This window comes from Amphibalanus amphitrite, unplaced genomic scaffold (genome assembly GCF_019059575.1).
Source record: "Amphibalanus amphitrite isolate SeventyFive unplaced genomic scaffold, NRLGWU_Aamphi_draft 001055F_arrow, whole genome shotgun sequence".
Classification (NCBI taxonomy): Eukaryota; Metazoa; Arthropoda; class Thecostraca; order Balanomorpha; family Balanidae; genus Amphibalanus; species Amphibalanus amphitrite.
The window spans coordinates 207,985-235,975 of record NW_024882549.1 but is presented as its reverse complement, the minus strand read 5'-3'; the positions used below and the strand labels follow the sequence as shown (position 1 = coordinate 235,975).

The following is a 27,991-nucleotide window of genomic DNA, read 5'->3' as shown; positions in this document are numbered from 1 at the left end:
ACACCAGCCGGCTTGTGTAATGGCTGCCAGAATATGTGGGGTCGTCTCCTGCACCCTGCCAAGCTCATCTGGGCTGGTTCCTTGGCGGGTGAGGACGTGCCTCCGCGTGTGTTGAAAGAATATTTGTCTTTTCAGGAGACATTCCAGCGTTGGGTGTTCAAAGTGCTCCAGAAATGTGGCTGTGTTGACCACTGACACTGTGTTGTGGATTCAAGCTCCTATAGAGAGCGGTCCTGGTTGAAACTTGAATGTGTCAACCTCGCAACTGAACTGAAGTCGACAAGGACCTGCGTTTCGTTCTGCAAGTGATTGTGAGTAAGAGCGATCGATCGATCGATCTTATGTGGTTTTCGCCACATATTTTTATATTGATTTATTTTTTTGTAGTTTCGGACCAGTATTGCCCGAAGGTTCGGGCGGTTCGGCTTCGTTTTGGGCTGGTAAAGGGATCAACATTTCAAATTTGGTCCTCCACAGCTCTCAGTAACTCAGTGAAAATGGAAAAATATCTGTCATGAGTGATGCATCAATGGTGATGGTGTAATTTGATTATTGTAATATTTTTTATTTGTGTAGCGTATTTATTTAAATCTGTGTGATCGTTGTCTAGTCTTCTAACTGTAACCGAGAGGCGAGAGACAAGTGGCTTTCATCGGTTTCATGTGTGCTGTTAAATATCGCTAGGTAGTGGCTTAGTTAGTATGTTTTATAACGCTAGCCGCTGGGTAGTGGCTTACTTAGACGGGCCGGAGCCATACCAACAGCTTTGAAATTTCAACATTACCGGTATGCGGCGGTATGGCGCTGTTAACATGTTATTGGTTTTGGCTTGGCATACTAATGCCATCAGCTTAAAACCATTTGAGTCCTACCATTGAATTTCAGAAACTTCCGTGGCTTCTTTAAAGTTTGAATTCAATACCTATGAAGTAAACTGGATTACATATAACAATAGATCTCAATTTCTGATTTTGTCCTCATTGATTCGATGCTGCCAGTCGCCGGAAGGCATCCTGGGCCTTCCGGCATCCGGCACAATCCTCGACAACTGCGAAAGTCTCAGTCGTGCTCTTATGGCAAAACATTTCAACCGTATTTATGAGGAAAAAAAAAAACGTAAATCTGGCGTAAATGTTACCAGACAGCAGTCAAACTTGTGAATTTAACTGAATATTTATTTTCAATGGTTTTAACAATGTTCGTTAGAATTGTGTGTTTTCTACTGAAAAATATATGATTTATTTAGAAAGGAAAGCATTTTGTGAGTTCACTTTGTGCTGTTAAACTTTCGCGAAAACCTCTAATCCGTCTTCGAGCAATATAAGGATTCTCTTGTGGGTGATATTCTATTTGCTAAGATCCGGAACATTTCGACGGAGCTATGAGCTGGATATTGCGCTGCTAACCATTGGGTACCCTGGTTCTGCCGTGCTGTTTTGGGCAAACCTTCTAGGCCTTGGCTTTGCAGGTGTACGGCTTTTTATATTTTTAACCTTCTGCGCACTATGCAGAGATACCGACAGGGGACGTTTTGTTTCAGATTAATCGATGCCAGCAGAACTGCGGGAATGAACAGAACACCTTACTACACTCATGTGTACAGGTGAGATAAGGTTTGGGCTGGGAAGTAACAGTCAACTTATCTACATTGGAAGTGGAGACAAAGGGAGCATTTGTAATTAATTTGAGTGTCACAAGTCGTTCTGCTAGTTTCCATTGTATTAATTTGTGTATTTAGTTGCCTTCACTTAATCCATCATGCCCGTTCCTTGCGATGATTATTTTTTTTTTTATTTTCTCTCGATGTGACCGCTGGAGAGGCGTTCCGTTGCTCGCAGGCTGCCCTGATTCGTCAGTAGATTTGCGCTCCCCATTCCCCGGTCTCATAAGATCACGGAGTTGACACGTGGTCGCTGTTATCCGAGTGGCCATCTGGTCTGACCAAGCACACAACCTCAGTGACCTCATGCGGCTATCGATGCTACTCGAATACAAGCCACAAAACTACCAGTGGTGATACTCAACTTTTGAAGAGCATGCTTGCGTCAGTGATTGGGGCCATGCTTTATTTGCATTTACTGAATAATTTATCCAAGGCAAGATGACTCGACATGTTTTTCGTTGTCGAGATATGCTGATGCACGCTTGACCACTTCCGGATTACATGTATGCATTATGAATGCACAACAATGTCCCATACGCCAGTCCCGGAAACGCCACTAGCAATCGCCGTGCTGCGGGCATGTGTCGCGGTATCAGTACGTTGAGATTACGTTCGGCCCGACGGCGTGACGAGGAGCAGGCCGACCCCGGCCGGCCGGCCGGCCGACCCATGTGCGGCCCAGCCGGCCGGCCGCTGCCGCTGCCGCGCGCCGCGCCATCGATTCACCGCTGCCCTCGCCCCCGGCGCCCGGCCCCGCGCCGGCCGGCCGGCAAATCGTTACGGGGCTGTGTTTGCCGGCAGCGCAGTCGCCAGGCGGCCGAGTTGTGCACGCCGCCTGACGTGGCAGTCTCGGTGGAGTCATGGGTACTGGGGTGATCGTTGAGCATGGAACTCACCCGGAGGAAATTGATATCGTTTTAGTCAGCAGCTAAAAATGAAGGAGCGTTCATGGGTCAGCTACAATTGTAGCCTGAGTCATTAGAGACGGCGTCGATGGCCTAAGCGCCATAAACCTTAATTGTCATCATGAGCTCGTATCTCACGTTGTGGTTTGAATCGACGACGTTTTGCCGGTTCGTTATCCGTTTCCCTGCCCTTTCCATTCACTTCACTTATTTACTTTGTCATTACCCTACTATTAACGTTTTACTTTGTTGCGCATTTTTGTATTTGATTTGTGACGATGCCAGAAATCCCACGCCAGCAAGGGCTGAGACATCCGCTTCGTATTCACTCACTGATGTAGGTAGCTGAAATGATGAACTGAGGTTTCACTGCTGACTTCGCCCATGACCAGTGACGCGCCATGACCTCTGACCTTTTACCAGTGACTCGCCGTGACCCGTGACCTGTGCTGTTCGCAGACCGCCCGGCCATGATTCGGCAGCGTACCCGGCGGCGTCGGCGGCTGCTGCTGCCGCGGCCGCCTCTCGGCTGGGCACCTACAGCCTGCCGGGCGGCGCGTTCCACGCCGCCTGGCAGGCCGGCCTGCCGTACCCCGTGCGTCCCGCTGCGGTGAGTTCAGAGGCGCGCGTGCACGACCGTGCAGTCCCGGGCAGGTGTCCCCGTGGGGAGGGACCTTGGCCGCTGAACGGTGTCAGCCGGCCGGCTGACTGGGATCTGCAATCTGCATCCGTCTCCCCTGGCCGTGGGAGCGGCGCCGGCCTTGGTGTGATGCGGCCGCCGCCCGGGCCGCGTGGCTGACGCCTGACGGTTCTGACTAGCCGGGCCCAGAGGGGAGGGCAGGGGCAGGGGGACACTTGATCGGCCGGCTGCCGTGGCGGTGTTGGCAGCCAGGCGCGTTACGTCACACAGGCGGCCGGCCGGGCGCCGACACGTGCTCCGGGGGGGGGGGGGGGGGAGGGGGGGGGGCTGTCCGTACAGAGGGGAGACGGCTGCTCCGTACGCGCCGGGAGGCTCAGCGCCAACTTGGCTCGCAAAGCAGCATCAAATGACCATTTAGTTGAGAGTGCTGTGTTACAGCGCTCAATGGTTTTTGCTTCACGTTGTTCTATTAACGTTTTTGGCTTTGAAGGATCCATAATAATAGAGTTGTTATAGCAATGATAAAGAACAATGAGACATCCGTTTCATGCTTGTCAAACCCAGCTTTGATGTCTGTGATGTCCGTCCCACTTCATTTGTTTGATCTGTATATTCGGATCAGTATGTAATAAATCCTGCCATAGCGAAACCCAGAAAATAGCTTAATAGTGAACTCAGAGTAAATGATAAAATAATACTGATAGCTCTAACTTGTTTAAGTAGAAACTAGTTAAATGTTTTACGAACGTCGAAAATGAAATCCGGCATCATGCTGGCTGTAATTTTAGAAGTTTGGCTGTTATCCCGTTTCGATTATTGCAGGATGTGGTGCATGTTTGCATTGTTGTGCCGTTTTTAATACCGTTTCGTACCATTTACTCACACTGCATATTAATTTTTTAACGGAATGCTGTGAATGCTCGATAATAATTACACAGACGGAGTAGCAGCGTGTTCGCCAGACACTGCGGTGTACTCGCTGTCAGCGGCGACGCTCTGTGATTCATTTCAGCCTTCCGTGGGTTCCTTTTCATGCTCGGCGGTCAGTAGCGCGTCTGGACAGACCCCTGACGGTGTCCTGTCGGTCTGCGAGCCAGACGACGCAGGCCTTTCCGCCGGAACTGGCGCGGCCACCCGGCCTAACGGACATGGACAGATGGGCACTGCTGCGTCTCCGGGGCCGGTGTTTGCACAGATGCGGGTGACGTCAATGGGACGATCCTACCGGACTCGCACTCACGACATCGGCTGGGCTGGTCTCGTCGCCTCCATAGCTCCACAGTGGTGTTTGTCCATGTCCCTGTCTGTATAGTTGTCTGTCTGGCTCTGGTACAGCTTTGGAAGTCGTCCCATCGTGTTCCTGTCCCCTTCCCCGTTCCTGTTGGTTGTTGTCCGGCACTGCAGGCTGCAGCGGCGGTGTCTGCACCGTGTTGGGATTGATGACCAGTGTAGGCGCGGCCTGACCCGCCGGCCAGTTTCGGCTGGTGTGTCTGCCAGCGGCCGGATCTGAACCTGACCCTCCCCGCCGCGCCGGTCGGTGGTGTTATCTCCGAGTCCGACCATGTTTATCCATCGGGCGAGTCGTGATGGGCTCGGTCCGTCTGCACCGGACTGCAGCACCGTCCCAGCTTCAGTGCACTCTAATACGGACGACCCCCCTCGACATCAAATAAACACACTCAGGCGAGGGACGATGGACACCGGCCAGCGGTCGTACTATCACCGAATTATGCGGTCTGCCGGTAGTTTCCATTCGGTCGTTGGCGGTGTTTGTGGCTCTGGCCAGTCAGCTGTCGCTGTGAACAGTTTCCCAGGCCGGCGGCTGTGGTGTGTCACGCTCCACTCGCCTCCACTGGGCGCCCTGGTGGGCCCCGGCGGCACTCCCCGTTCGTGGGTAGTCCGATTCAAATTGAAGGAGGAAAATGGGTGGACAACGGACGTTGCACTGGACAGTTTATATTGCGTCAGGTTTCCAGCAATGTCTTCTTTCAAGTGCAGTAGACTGCAGAATGATGTTCCATCCCTTACAAGCCATCCGTTGAGTGGAAAGCCAGGTTGGGACGCTTATCACGCTGACGCAATTGAGCAAGTCAACAGTAATCAAAGGGTCACGTGGTCCAATGTTCAGTGTTCATGGACTGGCTGTGTCACTCAACCGTTGTGATGCGGCACAGCTTACCACCCCAGACAACTCATTGCCCGGAAGAAATGGGCCGTCGTTTTGTAATCAACTGCACAGCGATATTGCCATGAGTGTTGTTGTGCCACAATGCGTTGCCAAGAGACGCTGATGGTTGTGTCGTAAAGATTCAGCACAGCATGTAAGATTGCATTCTTTTCGTGGATTTCATTTGTTCTATCCTATTCCTTTTCACTGGAGCGCTCAGTAAATGAATCGTTTGATCCAATGAGAGCCGTAACGTTTCATGTTCCGCATGGTCGCAGTCGGATGGCAGGTCTCATCAGGCTCTGACGTCCGGCATCATTGGATCTCCGCCGTTCAATAGAGCCGGACGGAGACGGCGCCGGTCACCGTCAGACGAGGAATGAGACTGTATAGGGAGAGGTGACAGTCTGGGTGTCTGCGCCGCGCCCGAAACACCGTATCAGCCCGTACCCATCACCCGGCACCGGCCGCCGCCTCTTCCTGACCGCGCCGCAGAAAAATGGCGCCGCCGATGAAACCGCGCGAAGGCCGGCGCTTTCCCGCGCGAGCCACTGAACGGGGCCACTCTGTTGGCGGTGGGTCGGCCGGCACGCGAGCGGCTGGGACCGGCTGAGGACGACTGAGGGCAACTGCTCGTCGGCCCGACCCGGCGGCGGGTGCGACTGCACTCGTAGGGAAGGCCGCGCGCCGCGCACGTCTGGACTCTGTCGCCGTTTGGCACGGCTCCCGCGGCGGTGTTTGTGTCTACCCGGGCAAATAGTAGGTATAACAATCTAAACCGCACCAGAGTGTCGTCAGTAGTCACATCCCTCCGGTGCCCTTGTCAGTCCGTGTGTGCCGGTACATGTATGCGGCGCGGCTGCCGCCGTGTCTGCCGGTGCATCTAAGTACACGGCGGCGCTCGGGGCGGCCGGTCGTCGGCCGGGAGGCTGCAGCCGGTGCCGGGGCGGGGGCGGGGGCGGCGGCGGCGGCCGAGAGCGGCGCTCCATCGATCGGTCCGGGCGGCGTGGCGGCCGCTCAGCTGAGTCCCGGCGGCCTCCGGCGCTCCGGCGGTGCAGCGGATACAGCCTCCTCCTCCCGGAGAGTAGAGCACACCGCGGCAGCGTGCTCCGGGTTGGATAGAACGGAGCCTGCCTTTGCTTACTTTACCTTGTCGTTTGCTGATCATAATTATAAATACGGCCGGCTCTGGTATGCCATTCCAGTTGACGCAATCGATACTCGTGGCAACGACCGACGGACAGTATGCCACAGGCGCGCACCACCACAATGTCGCATGGTGCTGAGTCATCAGCTCTGCTCCTTAGAGTAGCGAACGCTGACTCATCCAACGCTTCAGTGACGTGTCGCAGCTTCATTAGACATACTTACGAAGAGCTTATATCGCCGGAGCGCTAAAAGTTGGGATACGACTTCTGGTTTCTTTAACTTGGTGGCCGGGTCAGCCTTGGTGACTGCTGTCAATGTTTGTCACATTGACATTCTGGGGAACCCTGGTAAAACGCTTGCAGTCGACCGCAGCAGTTCAGCTTACGTCATGACCTCGTTGGACAGACTAATGTGGTCGTCTGTTATGAGTGTCTTCCAAGTTCCGAGTCGTATGGCCGACATGTTTTCTCCGTCGTGATAACGTCAACCTCGTTTGTGTTTACTTTTAGCTCAGCCAAATTAATGATCGAATAAGCTTCCGCTTTGGTCTGGAATGTGTTACCAATAAGCAGTCTGTTGTGCGGATATTTTGGAGAGCCGGTTTTCCGTCGCGCCGCTGCCGTCCGTTGGATGCAGCAGTGTGGCAGCCCGGCGCTCCCCGTCCCTGCCCGGTGCGATGGCGGTTCATGGCGCCATATATGTCGGTAAATCTCTGAATGCCCACTTGGAGTGGCGCGGGACCGGCTGCGGCTCGGCTGCAGGCTGCTAATCAATGCATGCCGGCAGTGCAGCGGTGATGTTTGATTGCACGAGGCGGCGCTGCAGGCGGGGAGGGGCCGGTCATGGCCGCTACGGACAGGGACCGTACTGTGTGAGCGGACCATGCGGACCATGGGGACCGGGCGGCCGCGGACGGTCCCGCGTTGGTGCCGCTCCGCCGAGCACATCACTCTCTCCCCGGCTGACCGGTCGGCCGGCGGTCCCGACCGCGCAGTGGGACGGGATCGGAAGCCTCTGAGTCCCCAGGGTCCACCGGTCTTCGCGGCACCTCCCGCGCCGCAACAGGACGCGATGGGCTGCCGAAATTGGTATGCCACTCGCCGTTGGTTTGTGCACGAGCCGGACACCGGTGCCCCCTGAAAGCGTCTGCAGCTATGTAGAACGGGCCGCGAGGAGCTGCAGTCGCGGACTTTGCACGCTTCATTGCCTACCCAGCACTTGACATACTGAGCAGCCTTATTATTTTTGTTATTTATGACGCTGAAAAGTCACGATGAAACCGGTTATGAGGGTTACCTTTTACTTGTGTTTCATGTTGGTAGTGCTGGCAGGCTGGTTTCGATACAACTTACTACCCTATTTGTCGGGATTGCTACCCGCTATGTGGAGTAATTGACTACTAGATTTAAGAAGATAACACAAGCATTGTTGGCCGATTATATGGAACGTCAAGGAAGTTGCCACGAAATGTCACCACATTCACATGACACTTGACTGAGCGAGGTTTTTGTTGGACTGAGTCTGTCTGCCGTGACATGTTTCCCGTCGAACTCTTTCCCACACATTGATCGTTCGGCGTCGGCTGCGCTTTTCCTTTTGAACGCCGCTCTGTTGAATCTGCACGGCCGTTCCTGTTTCCTTTGGCGTGTCCTTGGCTGTGACGGGAGTGCCGTGTGGCGGCTGTCGGCCCGGTACGACTCGTCTGCCGGCGCTCCGGCGCGGCCCTGTCGCCGGGCCCATGCCGGGCGCCGATCTGGGTCAGCTGCCGCCGGCGGACGGTGTATTTCTGGAGCCGCCGTAAGGCAGTGCGTGGCCGCCCAAATACCGACCACCGGCGGCCTCCGTCACCGGCGCTGACGTGCCCTTGAACCGGCGGCGGCGCGGCCAGCCGGATGTGCCGGACCCCGGCGGCCGGGTGCGTCCGTGCGCGGCGCGCGGGGGCCGCTGACCCGCGCCCCTCTGCCGCACGCCGTCCCCTCCCCTCCCCTCCCTCTGCCGCCGGTCAGCTGTTCGGCGGCTGCCCCACTGCCGATAGCGCCGCCGCGCCGCATGGCCGACCCTCGCCAACATTAGACACCGCCAACCTCGGCCGGGCGGGCGCTGTTGGCGGCGTGCCAACCGCCGCACAGTCTTGCCGAATACCAGATTAGCGCGAATTTAATCAAAAACCCGACTTTCGATAAACTGTTATTTATACCTATCAATGGGTAGGAAATTGTCCGAAGTTATCGGATAGAACCTTATTTTTAAGCCACTTTATCATTTGAGGACTTATATCCCTGCCGAAAGTAGACCCACGCTCCGGTTCCTGAAATCGGGCTATGGTACTGAGAAATATGTCCAGTTTTCAATGTAAATTTTACGGAAGCTTCGAGAAGATATATGAGAAAATAGCATATCACCGGATAGCACAATTCATGATGAAGCTGTTTCTGCTATCATGGTAGCTTTTCAATGAATGGTTTCTGAGTTTAATGAGTTAGAACAGGAGCCCTGCATGTGTATCGTTCTCACAATAGTATTTCATAAAGAAGTTGGAAAATGTCAAAATGGATAAAAATGGATATGACGAATAGGGCATGGCTGAACTCTACGCACATTTCTGAACATAAGCGAGCAAGTTTCAGCTGCCACTTTTTGCCTATTTGCCGTCAATTCAGCTTTGAACATGTCTAGTCGGCCGCCCGGCGTGACCTGACCAAGGTGGGGGGCGGCGCGGCCGAACAGGCTCCAGCCTAATAAACTATCTCAAGCACACGGAATCGTGATTTCATGCACTCCTTGCAAGGTTCGATGCTTCACTTTTGCATTATTGGCCTTACGTGACGTCATTTATGACGTCACTAGGATAATAAGAGTTTTTCGTCAATAACTCCTGATCAAATTGAGCTAGCGAGTCGGGAAAGCCACCAATGGACTCAGGAAGACCTGCCGAATCGAATGATATGCAACATGACCTCCTTCGACCAACTTCGTGATCTGGGGGGCTCTAACTTGACCTTGACCCGAGGTCAACACCTTAAGTTGACTTCAGCCGAACAAAAAGTATACCATTCGACGCACCTGAGCGAGGCGAACACGATGATGCCAAAATTGCGGACTCTGCGGCATTTTTTCGCGAAGTTATTAATAAAAAACGAATCCGTGCCTTGGGCCACTTGACCTGAACTCAGAGGTCACAGGTTAACCTGAGACCTTAAAATCGGATACCAGTTGCTGCGTCTCGTAACGGCACACACGCTCGTTTTTTCCGCGAGGCTCTAGCTTCATCAAGGGCCAAACAGCGACGGGGGTCGTACCCCCCCCCCCCTTCGGCCGGCGAAGGGGGGGTATTTTGAAAACCAATAGGTCCGGTGAGGGGTAAACGTCAGTTTTGGAACCAGAGAACCATTTTCAGTGGATCCGAGCGGCGCTGGGATTAAATTCGCGCTAAACTGGTCTTCGGCCACACTGTGCGCCGACCCACGTGAGAGTCGGCGTGACACATTGCGGTGGGCTCCGAGCCGGAACGTTCTCCCCCCCCGCCCCTCCCCTCCCCCGGCGGACACCGCAACAGCGGCCACCCGCCGCGCCGCGGACTGACATTCCGGGCCGTATCACAGCGGCGGCACCCGAGAATCCCGCACTCGACGCTCGAGTAGCTCTCGACAATGACCGGTTTTCGAAAGGTCAAGGTCATCAATCATGGCACTACCGTGCTCACCAGTATCTTTGTTGGAGATGGTTGACGTCATTCAAGCGTAATCGAAATGAAAGTATTACATTGATTTCCAGGTAGTCTTTGTATCTAAATTTGGCATATAGCCACCACCCCATGTCCGTAGGGGAGCGAGTTTATCTCTTTGTGGGCCTCCCCTGTGACCGTTTTATACAATGACTGGCCATCGTGCGGAGTTGTTGCGGAGTTTTCTGACAGGTGTTTGGCGCCAGGCTGTGTCGGACGAACTCTGAGTCTGAATCCGCCGAACAAAGGCGCACTAGATCACAACCCGCCCGCATACAAGGAAATCCCTGCTTTGTGTCGTGTGACGACCCGCGGCGCCTGCTCTCGTCTTCCAGCCAGTCTTTCTCCCCTACACCTGCGTTCCGCGCCGACCCCTCCTCCCTGTGACGTCATCTCCAGGTGTGACGTCACTGTTTGCCGGCTTTGTGTATCTGTTTCCCCCCGGGGACGAGTCCGTTACTGTAACGGCTGGGCGGCTGGGCACGCTGGCTGCTGGTAGGGCCAACCGGCATTGTCTGGGGTGCCGGGACGGCGCAGCGGCGGGTGGGGAGCGTGATCCCCGGTACGCCGACGACTCGGGGCGGAGATTAGGGTATAGCGGTCCGGTAAGGGCACTGAGGGTCGAGACCGGGCACAGCGATGGATTGTCTTATCCGCGTTATAGCGGTTCGCTCCCAGGGCACTACGCTGGGACAGGGTAGGAGATCGGTACAGCGATGGATGGTGCTATCCGCGTTATAGCGGTCCGGCCCGGAGGAACAGCTGGCGACCGGCGTGGGTCCGGGTCCGGACGGACGGTCCCTGCCGGCCTGCGGGCGTCCCTGGGACGGGGTGTAGCGTGGGCCGGCGCCCGCATCTGGCCGAGGATGGGGGTGGTGTGGTCGCTGGGTCGGCGACCCGGTGGGGTGGGCCGGCGGTAAGTACCCACAGGCGCAGAGCTAACGTCCAGATGTGTCACCTACAGTCTGCTGAGCGCACCGCCCCGCTCGCCCACGGAGCGGCCATGCAGCTCCCGTCCCACCAATGCACTTTCAATACGGCACGGCTGCCTCTCAAACCTCCGACGGGTCCTCTCCTTGTATTGTTCCGTTTTGCTGACACATCCTGAGTCTTACTGACCGCGGGTGTTGGTATGTGCACCGTCATTAGCTGGGTGTCATCGTGACGTGTATAGGGACGGAAGGATATGAAGCTGGTGACAGTGGGATGTGGCACGATGAGCGGACCACCTGTGCGATACATCCGAACGGGGTGAGTCAGTGGGAAATCGGAGTCAGCTGTCTCGCCGAAGGTCGCTACACCCGCCTCTGGCCGCCAGGTGGGGTCGGTCGGTCGGTCTCTGTCCCCATGTTCCGTCTGCCAGGTGTATGGTGCTGGCAGTCGGGTCTCGGTTCAGATCCGGCCTTCATTTATCTTCCGATATTAATCTACCACAGCTAGCGTGGGTGAACAATGAGCATTGAACATTGCACACATCTGAATGTTTCCACGTCTGGCGTATTTCATATAAACATTCCAGTCTTACATAAGACGGATATCGTTTCTGGATGTTATGCGCTCCTTTTGGGCATGTTGTGGCTCTCCGGAGGCCCGCTGGCCTTGGTGGGCACGTTAGCCTTTCCTCCAGATTCATCCCGGGCTGAAACTCGTCTCGAAGGTCAGTGGACAAGTTGTGGAGAGCGGGCGGCCGGTCGGACTGCAGATCGGGAACCGGTGCGACGGGCTGCGCTCCGGCAGTGGTCGCCGGTTCTGTCCGGATCCGGCCCGGCCCGGACGGCTGTCATGGACCGGGGGGGGGGGGGGGGGCATTGTTACCGACTGGCAGAGCGAGATGGCGCCGCGGGCTGGGAGTCGGGGTAGAGCACCGGAGGAAGTGGGGCGGGGAGGGGCAAGGTCATGGACGTTGGACCCCTCATTGGTGTTCGAGGAGCGTGCTGTGTCAGTGGTAGATACGGTGATATACAGTGACCCGGTACATAATCACCTGCTGAGTCGGCGGTGGCGCCGCCGGTCGCGGCCACCTCGCACGTTGTGTTACGAAGGTCAAGGTGAAGTCATCGTGTCATGTGTTACTGATGCCCATATACAGACATAGTGTGGGTTCCTTACCTAACGACGGCATTGTTAGAAAAGATGCCTCAATCCGAACCCAGGCATGCCTTATGTAAAGTCTTATCATAACAGGATCTTCGTTACAACTATTTTTCCCACGTTATAGTACGTCAGCGTATATCTCTCCCGATTAAGATAGCCCGGCCACGCCCGCAGGCAGTGCAGCGGGCCGGACGTTGTGCCGGATTCCGTCAGATGAACTGGGCGGTGTACGGTATCGAACGCCCGAGCGGCCACTCGAGAGTTTACGGCGTCGTTCGATACATTGCCGGGAGGGCAACCGTTGGAACGCTGTCGGGTGTTTTGGCGGCAATGTCATTCGGCTTTTTACTCGCCTCTGATCCGAACTCGAGCTGATGTAGCTATCGCAACTTTTTGTTAGGCATTTCAAGAGCTTCTGGATTCTATTAGGTTCATAATTTTATTTTTGGATTGGACGCTTGATTACTTGTGTGTGTCTTATGTTTAAGTCGCCGGTGGTGTATTGAGTTAGTACCGTGTGGCAGTCAGTGTGTTCTGTGCGCCTTGTGTTGTGAGTCGCCGGTGGTGTGTTGAGTTAGTACCGTGTGGCAGTCAGTGTGTTCTGTGCGGCGTGCGCCTTCCCTGTTTGTTTGTTTGTTTTTTGTTTTGTTGGGTTAGGCCCTTTCGGTCCAGTAAGACCATTTCAGAGCCGGGAGGATGATAGGATATAGGGGGAGACATTGGTCTGGGCAGGCACCCTAGTGAGTCGCCGGGGCTGAGCCCGTCCGAAGACAGGCCACCCAGCCCCAAGGCACTCACTGCACCCGGCTACGGGGTGCGCTCCCTCGGGAGCAGCGGTGCCGCTCCAAGGGAGCAGCCCGCATGAGATAAAGTTGCCTGTCCAGCCCGGAGGGGGGTTGCGGCGTGGAGGAAAAGGATTTCAGTATCTTGAGGATGGAAACACGGATAGGTGTCCTTCCCTGTGTTGTGAGTCGCCGGTGGTGTGAGTCGCCGGTGGTGTATTGAGTTAGTACCGTGTGGCAGTCAGTGTGTTCTGTGCGCCTTCCCTGTGTTGTGAGTCGCCGGTGGTGTGTTGAGTTAGTACCGTGTAACTGACGTATTCTCCTCCCCTGTGTTCCAGCCGGCGCCGGTGCCTGTCCGCCCGGAGCCGGAGCGGGCCGGCGTGCCCCCGCCGCCGCGGCTCCACCGACACGACCCGCTGTCGGCCGCCGCTGCCGCCGCCGCCGCCGACCAGTACGCGCTCGAGCAGCGCCGCTACAAGCAGCAGCTGGTGAGTTACACTCACCGCCGTCCACCTAACGCCGTCCGTCAGTCAACTGTTGGACTGACACACACAGTCAGTCCTGTCAGTGTCAGTCAGTCCTACCGCCCACTCGGCACATTGACCGACTGGCGAGCTGGGTGATGGGGACCCGAGTCTCTCGATTACGGTCTGATTGGGTCCCGCCCGCGCTCCGTGCAGGCGGTGCGCCCCCAGCAGCTGTGTTTGTGTGCGGCGTTGGTATATCATCCGCCGGTCACGGGATGAGGGTCGTGTGGCTGGCTCAGCGCGGATACACGTCACCAAGACTGCAGCGTGCAGCAGGGCTGAGCGTCCCAGCTGCCCAGAGCGACTCTGAGACAGACATTCCGGCCGGGATTACCGACGGTACTTTTGGCATTGTTCACGGACAGTACTTTTAGCATTGTTCTGTTCATTTTCAGCAGTTTGGCTGATTGATTGCTGTGTTGTTTCAGCAGCAACAACAGCAGCAGCAGCAGGCACAGGCGCAGGCGCAAGCGCAGCAGAAACAGCAGCAGCAGCGTCAGCAACAGCAGCAACAACAGCAGCAGCAACAACAACGCCAACAGCAGCAGCAGCAGCAGCAGCAGCAGCAGCAACAGCAGCAACAGCGGCAGCAGCAGCTCAAGCAGCAGCAACAGCAGCACGAGCGTCTGCAGCAGCACCATGAGCGTCTCCAGCAGCAGCAGCAACAGCAGCACGTGGAGCGGCTGCAGCAGGAGCGGCTGCAGCTGCAGCAGCAGCAGGCGGCGGCCGCGGCGGCGGTGGCTGAGCAGCAGCGGCGCGCCCGGCGGCCGACGCTGCTGCCCAGCGGACACGGCCACGGCGCCGAGCTGGCCGGCCTGGCGCCGCGGCTGACCGACGACCGGGCCGTGCTGCACCCGGCCTACCGGAGGTCAGTATATGGCCACCCTCCCAACCTCCTACCGGAGGTCACTTCTCCACACTCCCTCAGCCTCCTCAAGGAACCCAGTCTGCCTGAGGACAGTAATTGCCCACGTATAAACTCCTCAGGGAACCCGGCCTACCGGAGGTCAGTACAGGCCACCCTCCCAACCTCCTCAGGGGACCCGGCCCGCGGGAGGTCAGTTTCCCTCATCCATAGGCCACACCCTCGGCTAACCGGGCCTGCCTGGGCTCAGTACCCGCTCTAACGGGACCCGGACTTTCTGAGTCCAGTTTTCCCTCCCCCGGTTTGTCTAAGGTTAATTCTTCTTGGCCCGGGTATCATGGAGGCCATTCCCCCTCCCCCGTCCGGGGTAGCCGGCCGTAACCGCGGCAACACCCTGCCAGTACTGCGTAAAAGGCCGGCCTGTCAACCTGACATAGTAATCCCTGACAGTCGCACTATTCCTGGAACACAGATCTGCTGGGCCATTAGCGCGGAGCTACGCTGTCATTAATGCCTGATGCCTGAGCAACGGTCACAATAATGATACCTTCAAACATTTGTTTTCTCAGTTCTGCGACGAAAAGCTCAATAGACTCGTTCGTTCTATGTTTCCCTTTTTCAACAACAGCCTATGTTGTGTCACCATGTATGCGCGCCTGCTATCAGAAGTCAGTTCGGTCATTCGCTCACCACCCTCCCTGTGCCCTGTGTGACTGACAGATCATACGGAGAGCGGGAGATGGGGACCAGCGGAGGAGGTGGCGTATCGGTGACGGCTCGTGCGCCAGGTGGCGTATCGGTGACGGACGGCTCCAGCGCTCCTTCCTCGGTACCCGGCGGCGACCCGCGTCTGCCGCTGCACATCGTCACGGGGGCAGAGGCCTCCCAGCGGGTTAGTGAGGGGGATTCGGGTTAGTAATGAGGGGGGGGGGCTACACATCGTCACTAAGGGGGTCGCGGCCCAGGGGGTCACACACTCGGATGGTGTAAGGACTTCGCAGCTGGCCAGTTCCCGCCTCCACATTCTAAGGAGGCAGGATGACGCGGGTAGAGGCCGGGGTAGATCATTCTAGCTCGGTTATGGACCTCCCGGTCTTAGAATTATGGCAGTTCTTGCCTTTGTTGGGGCCAATCACCAATATGAACATGTGAAACGGCTGAGAATAGCCAGGTTTGAAAGTAGGGTGATGTAAATTTGGCGGACATCTGGTCCCTATTCGCCATAAGTAACCCGTATTTGCCCTTTTCACATCGTTCATTTTCATGGTTCGTCTTCCTTTCGAAATCCGGTGTAGCTGTCGTGGATTGTGCAGCTGGGCTCTCCTTTGTATGTGCATTGTCTCCTTGTGGTCACAACTTTCCCATTATGTGACTCCGAATAAGGAACATAATAGACCTACGTCCAGACGGTAAATGCTAATGTTGCGGTGACGTCACATGGTACTAAGCGATATCGGGGAAATCCCCTGTCCACTTTTCTGGCAATTAGATCAATACTTTGTTACCCCGGGACAAGCGATTGTTATTCGCAGCACGATGCAAGGGAATTAGAGATGACAGACGGAGTAGTGAAATTTAATAACGTCTGAACAAACCAGATGTCACAGCGCGCGGATGGCGCCGGCGTACCGGAGCGGTCACACGTCCTGGCTGACCGAAATGCGGCCGGACAGGGGCGGATTCAGCGGACGTGGGCTGTCAGCGGCCCGGATGTGTGCCGGCCGGTCGGTAACGGGTCAGGGTGGCACGTCCTGCCCGTGACCGGCGCCGCTGGTCGACTGAAGTCACGTGAAACTGAAACTGAGTTACCGAACACCCTCTTAGAGACAATTACTGCAGGCACTGCATCCGCGTGGTGCCATTCAGTTCCCTTTTATTTTTGGTTTGTTACTTGGCTTCTAAGACTTCTTCTCGGACATTGTGACATTATCATGGGACATTGTCAAGATGGGGTGATGTAGGATAACGATAATTACCGCTAAACATCCGACAGAGGGTTGTGAAAGCCTCACATCTTACACAAATTAGCTCTTTTTGCTACGTGCTCACGTGCTCATCAAAATGAAGCGTCTCCCTTCCCAGCATTGCGTGGTCTGGGGCATTCGTCTAGTAAAATAGTTGTCTAGCACGAGCTTGAAGTTATGGCTCTCCGCCGACCTTCCCTACGGACTTATGCAGTGGGATCACGTTCAATCTACCGTGGCAGTGTGGAGCGACGAATCCTGAACCCTGCGCGACCCACGAAGACCTGTGTGCCGTATATTGGAGAAACCCTACGGCGTAACTCCAGGGAGCTTCCTCGGCCGACCAGCGCTGAGGGCGGATGGCTCCCCGGGGTATCATTGTAATCTATCGCCACTGGCTCAGTAGGATGATCAGTAACTAGTTGGACTGGTTACCACAGCTCACGACCCCACCTCGTAAATGGTATTAGTTCTGTGTAAACCCCCGCTCTGGCGATTCAGCGCCGTACAATAGAGGCGAATAAAGCGCCTGCGATAACAATGGATTGGTATTCAATCAGGTTTACTCCGACGCCCACGCCGTCATGGAAATTGCATTTTTTTCTGTTGGTCATATGGGTGTTTGCCGATTGCCAGAAATATTTATCTTTTTCTTTGCGCCTCATTACTTTTGCTGTCGTTATTTATTTTGGGAGCAATACCCGAGGAATTTTTTTCCCGTGTTTTCTTTAGTTTCTTTTTCCGCGCTCTTATGTATTATCGATACGTAGATGATTGAAGTCAGCTGTGGCTGACATGATCGCCCTGCCAAAGCTAGCGGCTGGGTTTAATGCCGTTGGCGCATAATAATTGGCCACCGGTCGGCTACTAATATCCACTTACTCTCCTCTGTATCTGCTAATGATAGTAATGACTGACATCAGACTGCCCGTGTTCTCGTCCTCCCACTCCCATGACCGTACAGCGCGACACCAGCCGCTCTGACACCACCGCCGCCGTCCCCAGGAGTCGCCGTACAACCCGCAGACGGAGGCCATATCGCCGACGCTGCCGGCCGACGGGCTGGACGAGTCGCCTCTCCGCTCCACAAAGGACGAGCTGCTCGGCCAGATCAGCACTATCGACAGGGAGATCATGAAGGCAGAGTCGCAGATCGCCAAACTCAAACGGAAACAGGTGAGAGCACAGAATACAAGCCGGAGACGGGTAGGGATGCACGACCAACCGGTCTACTTGACTGTATAGTCATGTGTGTGTGTGCGTAGGTTTGTAACATCTTCTATCCTCTGCGTCCATGGTATGGCGGCTGATGAGCTGTTGGACTCTTGGGAGAGACTGCGCTTTAGGGTTGTTTCCGACGTTCATTGGAGGATTAGGCGGATGCTTATCAAACTTTGTGATAAATGGTGCGGCAAGCGCAGTCCTGTCTGTTACGTCGGTGATTAGTGGCAGTGACATTCATGGACCTTAATGACCCACCCATCTATGACCCACCGGTGACCGCTCTGAATGTCCTGTCGTCGCCAGAGCGAGCTGGAGCAGCACGCGGCGCGGCCGGACGGCTCCGTCTCTGAGGACGAGCGGGAGCCCAAGATGACCAGCCTGCCGCAGACCATCTACGCCGACAACCGGGTGGGTGGGGAGTCGGCAGTCTGTAGAGTCTAAGGACGGGATGGAGAGTGTATGGAGTCTGTAATGTGTGGAGTCTGTGGAATGGGGTCTTACGAGTGTGACGCCTGTGGACCTTTCTGGGCTAGGTCGGGGAGACGGCCGTATGCGGGGGCCAGATTGGTTGTTTGAAGGGTACTCGAAATAGTCTGGACGTAATCGAGACTCGTGCTCATTAGGTTTGCAGTCAGTCATGCGGTACATCTGCAGGCGTGTTTGTACGCTTTCAAGTCATGTGTTGCATAAGTTTGGTCATTTGCGTCGTTTTGTCAGGCTTGTTTGATATAACTGCGTCCGTGTTTATGAGGTAGCATGTTCATTGTTCAGTAACTGTGTTCATCATGTGCGACGTAGCCATTATTGTATACCTCAAGAATCGGCCCTTTCACCGCGTCCAGAATTTCCCTGGAGCAAACTGAACAATTGCTGGCTCGACATTGTGGGTGTGCTCAGCTCATAATCTGACCGAGGTGACACATTTCAGAAGCGGGCACGGACAGCAACCGCGGACCTGGAGAAACTGAAACCGGCCCAGGTGATGGTGAGTTCCACATGGAGTGACGGCGGGACTGAGGGGTCGGAAGGATAGGGCATGTAGTTATTTGTTACTGAGGGTGTGAGGCCTCCTGGTAATGACCAAGGGCCCAGCTGATCATTGCCTGGTGGACGTAGGCCGTGAATTGCTGAAGCATGCTGAAGTTTGTGTATTATGTGTGCACGAGAGAAGCGAACGGTAGCCCGGAAACACACGATGGCTAGCCGAATGTCCGAGCGAATTCAGACAATGACGAATGGTGTTGAATTATTTATGGCTCCGTGGCCCGAATCGCGGGCCTCTCGGCCCACCTGTCTCCATTGTAAGCAACACACGGCGTCCTTGTCGAGCGATATGCCTATCCTCGTGTCTGGTCGATGTGGCCTCTCTGACCTGGCAACCTTAGCAATAAACCTCGAGTAGCAGGCTCAGCGGACCTCAGCAGCTGCCGCGGCTACCCTGCGTCATACCCTCCCTCTTTCGCGCGTTGCAGTCACCTGCATGTGTCTAGTGGCTTCTTTGACCTCCCTCTGTGGTACGGCCTGCTGTGGACGTGCCACCGATGTGTCCTGTGTGTCCTCTTTCTTCTTCGACCTCTCCCAGCCAGTGAGTCATGTCAGCCTCAGTCTCCTCCGTGTTCCTTACATCTCCTCACCTCCCGTGGCGTCCTGGCCAGCCACAGACTCCCGTGCTCCCCTGACCTGCCCCTCTGCCCCTGCAGCCGGCGGTGGGCGCGGACGGCGCCGAGCGGTGGCGACTGCACGCCGTCCAGCCGCTCTACAACCAGCCGTCGGACGTCGCCGCGTACGCCGCCAACCGTGCCGCATTCGCCACCTTCAAGCCGCGCCTGGTGGCGTCGATCCGCCGCCGGCGGCTGGCAGAGATCGGACGGGACCGTGACACACTGCACACGTATACCGGACAGCTGCGGCAGTGGCTGCGGCGTATCCAGCAGCACGAGATGGTGCCCGTGAGTGACTCGGGGACACGGAGCATGGGTGGGGACTGGAGTGGTAATGCAATTTAATTAGTGACGCACATTTAACTCGTTATACCTAGTCACAAAGTACCACCAACGGCTTACCATCAATACGTGCCATAAAACGCATAAATGTACCATGGAGGGCGAAGCAAAAACCAGCCCTAGTAATAATTGGTGCTAGGACGGGTCTTTATCCTGTCTTTGTTGCACAACCCTGCATATTAGGCGATGAATATTCGTTCTTCCCTATATCCACCCGCCGTTCGCCTGGCGTGGTGCCATATGGTGTATTTAAAGCTCTGACCACGGCCACTCCCGCCCACCCACAGAAGCACCGGCAGTGCGCCGCGCGCGACCGCGAGTTCTACGAGAAGGTGTTCCCTGAGATCCGCCGTCTGCGTGAGGAGCGCGAGCGGCTGGCGGCCGGCGGTGGCCGACCGGCCCGGCCCGACGGAGCCGAGCAGGACGACCAGCCGGACGGCGTCCAGCAGAAAATGGTGAGCGGCACGGGGAGGGCGGCCCGACCCCCGGCAGTCATGTCCGCGTGTGCTGGGATCAGGGGTTTCCGGCCGGACCAGCCACGGGCGGCAGACGAATCTGCTGATGTCAGGGCGGCGGCGCCTGCTCGACATCCAATTATGCTCGCTTGTGAGTCAGGACGGGCAACCGGGCCTGATCTGAAAGCGCAGCACATTTTCTGGGAAACTGTCTGCTTTGAAAGTGCTCATATAAATGTCAGTCGTGCGCTGCTTACCGGGAAAGGTCACCGGTCGCCGCTGGGCGGCTCTGCGCTGTAAAGTTGGCGCGCTGCGGCGTGCCGGTGCGCGGCCCCTCTGACCCCGGGCGCTGGTCTCTGTGTCGGGCAGACGGAGCGGCAGCGGCTGCTCTCGCTGGCCGTGGTGCCGCCGCCCATGCTGGACGCCCGCCGGAGGAAACACCGGTTCATCAACCGCGGCGGCCTCACCAGCGAGGCGCTGCAGCTGCACGACGACCTCTCCAACCTGAACGTCTGGACGGAGGAGGAGCGGCAGACGTTCAACGAGCGCTTCCTGCAGCACCCCAAACAGTTCCACGTCATCAGCGCCGCCCTGGAGCGTCACTCGACCCGCGAGTGTGTGCGGCACTACTACCTGAGTAAGAAGCAATTCAAGTACAAGGAGCGTCTGAAGAAGGCGCGCAGTCGCGGCCGGACGCGCGGCCCGGCGCGGCCGCCGCCGGCTCCGCTGGTGATCGGGGCCGACCTGCCCGGCATGACTACCCGCGGCGCCCTGCAGCAGCGCGGCCGGACCGGCGGCTCGGCGGCGGCGGGCACAGCCACCAGCACCAGCAGTGCCGTCCCCGCCCCGGCACCCGCCGCGCCCGCCGCCGCTGCTGCTGCCACCGCCGCCCCGGCGGACGGCGGCTCGCAGCCGGAGGGCGGCGACACAGGCACCGACACCAAACCAGCGGCGGTGGGGAGTGGAGAGGAGCCGACCGTCAAGGTGGAGGAACGAGGGGACGCCGCGGAGCCCGCGCCGCCGGCAGTGGCGTGCGCGGTCTGTCAGACGGAGCAGGGCGCCGACACGGCAGACGAGTGGCGCCCGCTGCTGCCCGAGCATGCTACGCTCTACGGGCTGTCTGAGGACACGCTGCCGGCGGACGCGCGCGTGTGTGCCGTCTGCCGCGGCCGCTCGGCCCGCCGGCGCTACCCGCAGTGAGTACACCGCACTACAGCCCGGCCTAGTCTGTCCCTCCCCACGCACATCTGCGCTCCTCGAAATGTCCTTGATAGCACAATGGTATTTTTTTTTTTCTAAGAACGGTCACATGACCGTTCTTAATGACATTGGACGGTTATCCGACCGATTTGGAGTTCCGATATCGTGATGAGCACCGATTGTCAGTTGTTGGCTTATCGTTTATCATGTATAGAGTAACAATCAGATATAGTTGTTTTTGATTGCACTAACTGCTATACCTGCGCTCACCTAACTTCGTCTCTCTAACGGTGCTGTGCTGCGGGTGTTGCAGGGTCAAGTGTCCGATCCCGACGTGCCCGACGCCTCGGCAGCGGGTGAAGCGCCTGCGGCCGCTGCCGGCGCGCTGGGCCGACGCCGACGCTTCGCTGCGACAGACCATCGCCGCCGAGCTGCGTGAGTGGTCGACCGGTGACGCCGCCGGGGGCGGGAAAGGGAATTTTGATATGTTGATCATATTGAATATGTGCTAACATTATTTTGTCAGTAGTGCAGCTCCCTCATATCCAAGGATATTCGAGTCTGGCAGAGTCGCAGTGTGTTGTGCTTTATCTGACTATTCATTCCAATTCATTAGTCGGATAATGGCCAATCTAGTCGATTTGAACATCTGGCTGTTCCATCCCATTGAGACATTCGTGGGTTGTTCGTGACCTGTGCATTTGTACCGACTCCGCTGACCAATGTCTGTCCCGTCTGTGCCGCAGAGCTGACGCCCGAGGTGATAAAATGCTGCACGGCCTGCCGCGGCCGGCTGGCGCGGCGGCTGGCCGGCCGCCCCGAACCGCCCGCCGAGCCGCCCTGGACGGATGACGAGCTGGAGCGGCTGCGGCAGGCGCTGCGCAGCGGCGGCGCCGACTGGACGGCGGCGGCGGCGGCCGTCGGCTCGCGCCGGCCGGCCCAGTGCCGCCGGCTGTACGCCCAGCGGCGGCCCGAGCTGGGCCTGCAGCGCGCGCTGGCGGAGTACAGACAGGTGAGCAGAGCCGCCGACCGTGTACCGATCTGGGCCAGGAGGCCTCCTCTAGCGATCACACGGATCATGTAACTGCGCCGTGCCGTGCGGAGATAATGCAGCTCCGGAGGTACGCCGCCGCCGGCGCGTTCTCGGAAATGCCTGTCCGCCCGCGGCGAACGGAGGGTGGGTCGGCACGCCATTAGACGACCCTGTCGGTGTTCCTGGAGCTGAACTGGTTAGCACCGGACGGACAGTCTGGCATGGTGTCTGTAACCCTACCGTACGGTGTCGCCCTCCCCAGCGCTGTTTGGTATCTGTCCCACTGACTAACCTGATGCTCTGTTTACAGGCGGCCGGACTGCACCTGGCGGCTGAGGACCTGACGGACACTGACACTGAGAGCGAGGAATCGAGCGGAGCAGAGGAGGACGAGAGGCCCGTGCCGACGGCCTCCGAGCGGCGTGGTGACAGCTCGGCCACCGTACGTAACGGGCCGGGCCGGTCGGGACGGGGGCCGGCCAGCGCTGGGGCTCGGGAGGGAGGCCGGCGCTGGGGGTCGGGAGGGAGGCCGGCCAGCGCTGGGGGTCGGGAGGGAGGCTGGCCAGCGCCGGGGCTCGGGAGGGTCGGAATCTGATTGATGCTAAGTGGGGTGTCATTACTTATTTAGCATTTACTTCCAGGAGAGGCTCATAAACGTTTCGGCGTACAAGTGAGGACGCGCAAAACCTAATAATAATTGCCAATTCATTTAGATGATCCGAGCTGCGTGCGATGGGTGGGTAATATTTCCGTAGCAGCCGAGCTTCGGAGATTTTCCCAGCGTTTATCCAGGTGTCCGTAGCTGCCCACTTAATTATTGAACACTTTTTATGAGGCTGCGATTATTCTGCGATTATTCCCCTAAGCTGCACTCAGCAGGTGTTTGCCATTTCTGACTGTCCCGTCTTCCCTCTGTCAGGTATCGGCCGATGAGGCGTCGGCAGAGCCCGAGGTGAAGGTGGTGGCGGTTGACCGGCCGAGGTCGGCGGCGCTGCAGAACCACGCCGACCCGCCGCCGGCGCCGGCCCGCTCAGCAGCACCGGCCGAGCCGCCGCCTGGACCGGCCGTGTGCGCCATCTCGCCGCCGCCGACCACCAGTCTCGGACCGCGGCCCTCCATCGGCGACCTGATCGACGTCACCATCAACCGCTCCTTCCGCAACGTGCTGGCGCGCATGGAGCGAGAGGGCGACTCGCCGACCGCCGGCGGAGACGCCCGAGACTTTACGCTCAACAGTCTGCTGACTGCCGGAGAGCGCCGCGGCCAGCCACCGCCGCAGCCGCAGCCGCAGCCGGTGCAGGACTGCGACAACGTGGCGCAGGACTTGAGCGTGCGTCGGCCGGCCGGCTCCGAGCCGCCGCCGCCGCCGCGTCGCAGTGCGCCGCCGGCTCCGCCGGCGCCGCCGCGGCTCGGGCCGCCGCCGGACGCGTACCACGCCGAGCGGCGCGTGTCTGCGCCGCACCCGGGGCTGCCGGAGCCGCGCGGCGCGCTGCCCCCGCACCTGGCGGCCGCCAGCCGGCCCTGGCAGCAGCCGGCGCCGCGCGTCTCGGCGCCGGCGCCGCGGCAGCTCCCGCCGGCGGGCTGGCCGGCCGGCTACCCGCCCCGGCCGGAGCCGCGGCCCGCGCCGCGCGCCGGAGCCGGCTCCATCACACAGGGCACCCCAATGGCGGCGATGGACGGCCTGATGCGCCCGCCGGCCACCCATCTCCGCGAGGGCGGCAGCATCACCCAGGGCACGCCCATGCAGCCGGAGCCGCGCCGCCGGGACAACCCGACCACGGGCGGCGGCCTGGTGGGGTCGGCCGAGCCGGGCGCGTACACGTCTCGCGCGGGGCCCGGCGCGCCGGCCGGCTACCCGTACCCGGGCGGTCCGCCGCCGGGCGACCACCTCTCCTCGCGGCACGTGCTCATCACCGATTACATCACGTCGCAGCAGATGCACGGCCGGCGCGACAGCCGCAGCTCGTCGGACGGCGGCGGCGACCCGCGCGCCTCGCCGCGCGATCTGGCGATGTACGGCCGCCAGCCCGCGCCGCCGCCGCACAACACGCCTCCGCCGCCGCGGAGCACGCCGCCCCCGGCGCGTCGCCAGCCGCCGGCGCCACAGCACCAGCCGCCGCCGGCTCAACAGCGAGCCGGCGTAATCCAGCGGCCGACCAGCCGCCCGGGCCCGGGGCCGGGACCGTCCCGTCCGCCGGCGGACTCCTACCAGCGGCTGGCGGCGGCGCCGTATGCACCGGACAACTTCAGCACTCTGGTGGACGTGGCTGTGGCGCAGAGCAACCTCATGGTGCCGTCCAGGATGGAGCGGGAGCGGCAGCAGCAGGAGCAGCGCTACCGCCAGCAGCAGCAACAGCAGCAACAACACCAGCAGCAGCAGGCGGCCGCCGCTGCTGCCGCGGCGGCCAGTCAGCAGCGGCAGGCGCTGCAGCAGCACCGCCAGCAGCAGGAGCAGCATCGCCAGCAGCAGGAGCAGCATCGCCAGCAGCAGGAGCAGCGCCTGCTGCAGCACCATCAGCAGCAGCAGGCTCACCAACAGGCCCAGCAGCAGGCCCAACAGCAAGCCCAGCATCAGCGGCAGCAGCAGGCCCAGCAAGCTCAGCAGCGCCAAAACTCCATAAATAAGGAGATGGCGGCGCGGGCCGCCGGCCGCGGGCTGGACAAGGCCGGTCTCACCGCCATGGGGCTGATAGACACCATCATCAACCGCTCGATGACGCAGGAGTCGTGCGGCGCCGGCGGGCCGCCGCCGCCGGAGCCGCGCGGCTACCCGCCGGTGGGCCGTGGCGGCGGGCCGGCCGCCGGTCGCGACTCGCCGCGCTCGCTGCCGCCGCCCGAGCGGCCCACGTACCCGGCCGCGCCGCCGCCGCCGCCCGACAGCTACGGTTACCGGTACCGCGGCGCGCCGGCGCCGGCCGGCCGACCGGCCGAGTCGGCGGCCGCCGAGCGCGCTGCCATGGAGCGAGCGCGGCTCATCCGCGAGGAGCGCCACATCATGAGGGTGGCTCAGGCGGGCTCGCCGGAGCTGGCCGGACAGCGGCCGCCGCCGCAGTCCGCCGCCGAGCCGGTCCGCCTGTCGGCGCCTCACCAGGCCTGGCTGTATCAGCAGCAGCAACAGCAGCAACAACGCCAACAGCAGCAGCAGCAGCAGCAGCAGCGGCCGGCGGCCTCCGAGCCGCTGGCCGCCACCTCCCAGGCGAGCCGATCGGCGGTCGGCGCGTCGCCGCTCGACTACGTCAAGAACAAGATCGCCGAGGTGATGCGCACCTCGGACAAGTCCGGCGAGGACGGCGAGGAGCCGGCGAAGCGGGCGCGCCTGGAGCCGACCGCGCTCTGTCTCACCCGGGGCAGCAACGGCGGCGTGGCCACCCCGCCGCCGCCGGCCGCCCACCGTCCGCGGCCGCCGTCCGAGCGCGCCACGCCCGCCGACGGGTCAGCAATGTGATGCGGCGCCGCGGCGCGTCCCAGGCGGTCCGCGGCGCCGCCCCGCCACCAGCTGTGATCGTGTACCTGTGTCAGAGGGGCAGACGGCCGCCAGGCGGCGCCACAGTCAGAGCCGAGTCAATGCGCGCGTGTGGGAGTGAGTGAGAGAGGGAACAGTAGTGGCTGGGTGTTTTATAATCAGTGCGCGCTGTGGGCTGTTTTCGCGGTCTGGGCCAATGTCGTTGTTTGGTGTGTGTACGGGTGGTGACGCTCGGCCGGCCAACTGTGGGGCTGTAACGAATTAACCGCTAGGATTCAAGGTTGTGACCGTACTCGGCTTCTGGAGGAGATGATCTCTTGTTACTGTTGTTGAATACATATATCTTGCTAATGTCCGTTTCTTGCTGTGCTCATCGTTATACGGGCGGATGATGATTGCTGTCGTGTGATCTGGATCAATACATGTGATGCAGCGATGCAGTAAGCGGTGGTCTCAGAGTGTCGCCCACCAGTACCCATGCCGAGCGCTACGGAGGTCGGAGCAGTCCGGATTAGACAGAAATAAAAACGCTTGGGGAGAAGAGGGACGTCCGAGTCCAGTCTTATCCGCATCTTTTCCGTTTATTTTTTATGGGCGCAAAATGACCTTGCAGTCGGCGCGCCCCTAACCCGTCCCCCACCCAACAAGCAAATAACCGTTTTTCATATTATCTGGATCAGTTCGAAGGACTGCCAGGAAGGGAAAGGCGAAAGCACTCCAACGCTTACGACAGAGGGCGAGCGGAGGAAGCGTAGCGCTGGTCCGAGATCGGATGATCTCTACGGGTTGAAGGAGGAAGTACTCATGCCGCCAGGGCGAGTGGAAAGGACTCACTGACCTGCGTAATGTTGACGATGTTGATTGACCCTCTGGGCTCTGTGGGCTGAAAATGCCTCCGCGCTGACACCAGAGAACACGAAATGAACATTTTTATGATGGACCTAGCTAGCCGGAATCCTTGGACCCAGCGGCACCTTTTACCACATACAAAACACCATCTTAGCCGTACCAATGCAGGACAAATGCCGAACGGAAAGGGGACGAGCTACGGCGTGTGCTACGGCTGTTCCGTTCCCCTCCCAAGTCGGTTCGTTACAATATCCCGCGCCCTGCTGGGGGGGGGGGGTGTTTGAACACCCCCCCCCTTGTGGTTTTTCGCGAATATCTCAAAAACGGCGGCGCGGAGCGCCGCCGTTTTTGGTACACCTTATCATACATCAATTCTACACATGTTGTGAAAATTTCAGACCAAGGTCATTCAAGGTCAGGTCACCAGGTCACTTGAAGTGACCTCACCTCATAAAAAGTTTCAATGTCTGTCATAGCTACACCGAGTGACCGATCGCTTTGAAACTTTCAGCGATTGCTAAGAGCAATAGCATGTACAAAATGTTTATCTCAGAATTTTGATATCGATGACCTAAGGTCAGGTCAATTTTGCGACCTCCCCATTATAAGTCAATGGGAGAAAATTGAAATGCGCCTCTTTTGGACGAAAGACATTATAAACACTCCCAAACACCGAATTACAAGTGGTTTAGACACACTGAACATGAAAATGGTGTCCGTGACCCTTGTTTGTGCCCTGAGGTCATCTTAGGTCACGAATGGTATCTAACAGCTTTTCGCAAATAACTTTTGATAGAGGCATGCTAGAGCGATGAAAACGCCTTATATGTGTTCAGCTCGACGATACGGATCGACTGATATGCAACATGACCCTTTCCGGTCAGGTCATGACCTTGACCTGAGGTCAAATTTTCAAGTTGACCTTTCAAGGTCAAGTTATAGTTCATTCGATGCGTCTTGACGAGAGGAACACGATGCCGGTAAAAGTAAGCTCGTACAAGGCTTGGGTCAAAAGTTATTGCAGAAAAACTGTTCCCGAAAAAATCGGCTATTTTTGCAGTTTTTGCCCCCTGCAGGCAAAACCGTTGACGTTAGGTCAAATCTGAGGGAATTACTCAGAAAGGGCGTTAATAGGGCTATCGAATGCACTTTTCCACGGCGCTGTAGCTCTATTGGTTCCCGAGTTATGCGTTAGCTTCTTGGAAATTTTCGACATTCGACCTGGAAATCGGCGAAATTTTGCCTTCAATGACCTCTGGTGACCTGACCTTTGACCTGACCAAA

The 27,991-nt window shown here is 58.2% G+C and overlaps 2 protein-coding genes across 2 annotated transcripts; both read left to right on the top strand.

Annotated features, from left to right (window-relative positions):
• The first annotated feature begins 65 nt into the window (after positions 1–65).
• Positions 66–13,870, top strand: LOC122369610 (transcription factor SOX-3-like). The gene is made up of 5 exons (XM_043344467.1): positions 66–311; positions 1,541–1,603; positions 3,028–3,178; positions 13,463–13,612; positions 13,805–13,870. Exons 2-5 carry the CDS (start codon positions 1,569–1,571, stop codon positions 13,868–13,870), a joined length of 402 nt encoding a protein of 133 aa, XP_043200402.1. The 5' UTR covers positions 66–311; positions 1,541–1,568.
• Positions 13,871–14,366: 496 nt separating this feature from the next.
• On the top strand, positions 14,367–25,840 carry LOC122369609. Its single transcript, XM_043344466.1, has 16 exons — positions 14,367–14,519; positions 15,237–15,408; positions 17,486–17,656; positions 18,008–18,112; positions 18,633–18,689; positions 19,405–19,653; positions 19,995–20,162; positions 20,532–21,358; positions 21,676–21,797; positions 22,109–22,374; positions 22,706–22,837; positions 23,315–23,725; positions 24,050–24,408; positions 24,556–24,685; positions 24,935–25,309; positions 25,592–25,840. The coding sequence occupies exons 2-16, from the start codon at positions 15,256–15,258 to the stop codon at positions 25,838–25,840; spliced, it is 3,774 nt and encodes a 1,257-aa protein (XP_043200401.1). The 5' UTR covers positions 14,367–14,519; positions 15,237–15,255.
• The last annotated feature ends 2,151 nt before the right edge of the window (positions 25,841–27,991 follow it).

What these genes read in the sequence shown, in the direction of transcription:
- LOC122369610 (XM_043344467.1), top strand. Translation starts at nt 1,569, where the DNA reads ATGAACAGAACACCTTACTACACTCATGTGTACAG. An exon ending in TACTACACTCATGTGTACAG is followed by an intron (nt 1,604 to 3,027) that starts GTGAGATAAGGT and finishes TGCTGTTCGCAG; the next exon opens with ACCGCCCGGCCATGATTCGG. An exon ending in ACCCCGTGCGTCCCGCTGCG is followed by an intron (nt 3,179 to 13,462) that starts GTGAGTTCAGAG and finishes CCTGTGTTCCAG; the next exon opens with CCGGCGCCGGTGCCTGTCCG.
- LOC122369609 (XM_043344466.1), top strand. Translation starts at nt 15,256, where the DNA reads ATGGGGACCAGCGGAGGAGGTGGCGTATCGGTGACGGCTCGTGCGCCA. An exon ending in GGGCAGAGGCCTCCCAGCGG is followed by an intron (nt 15,409 to 17,485) that starts GTTAGTGAGGGG and finishes CGCCGTCCCCAG; the next exon opens with GAGTCGCCGTACAACCCGCA. An exon ending in TGAAACCGGCCCAGGTGATG is followed by an intron (nt 18,690 to 19,404) that starts GTGAGTTCCACA and finishes CTGCCCCTGCAG; the next exon opens with CCGGCGGTGGGCGCGGACGG.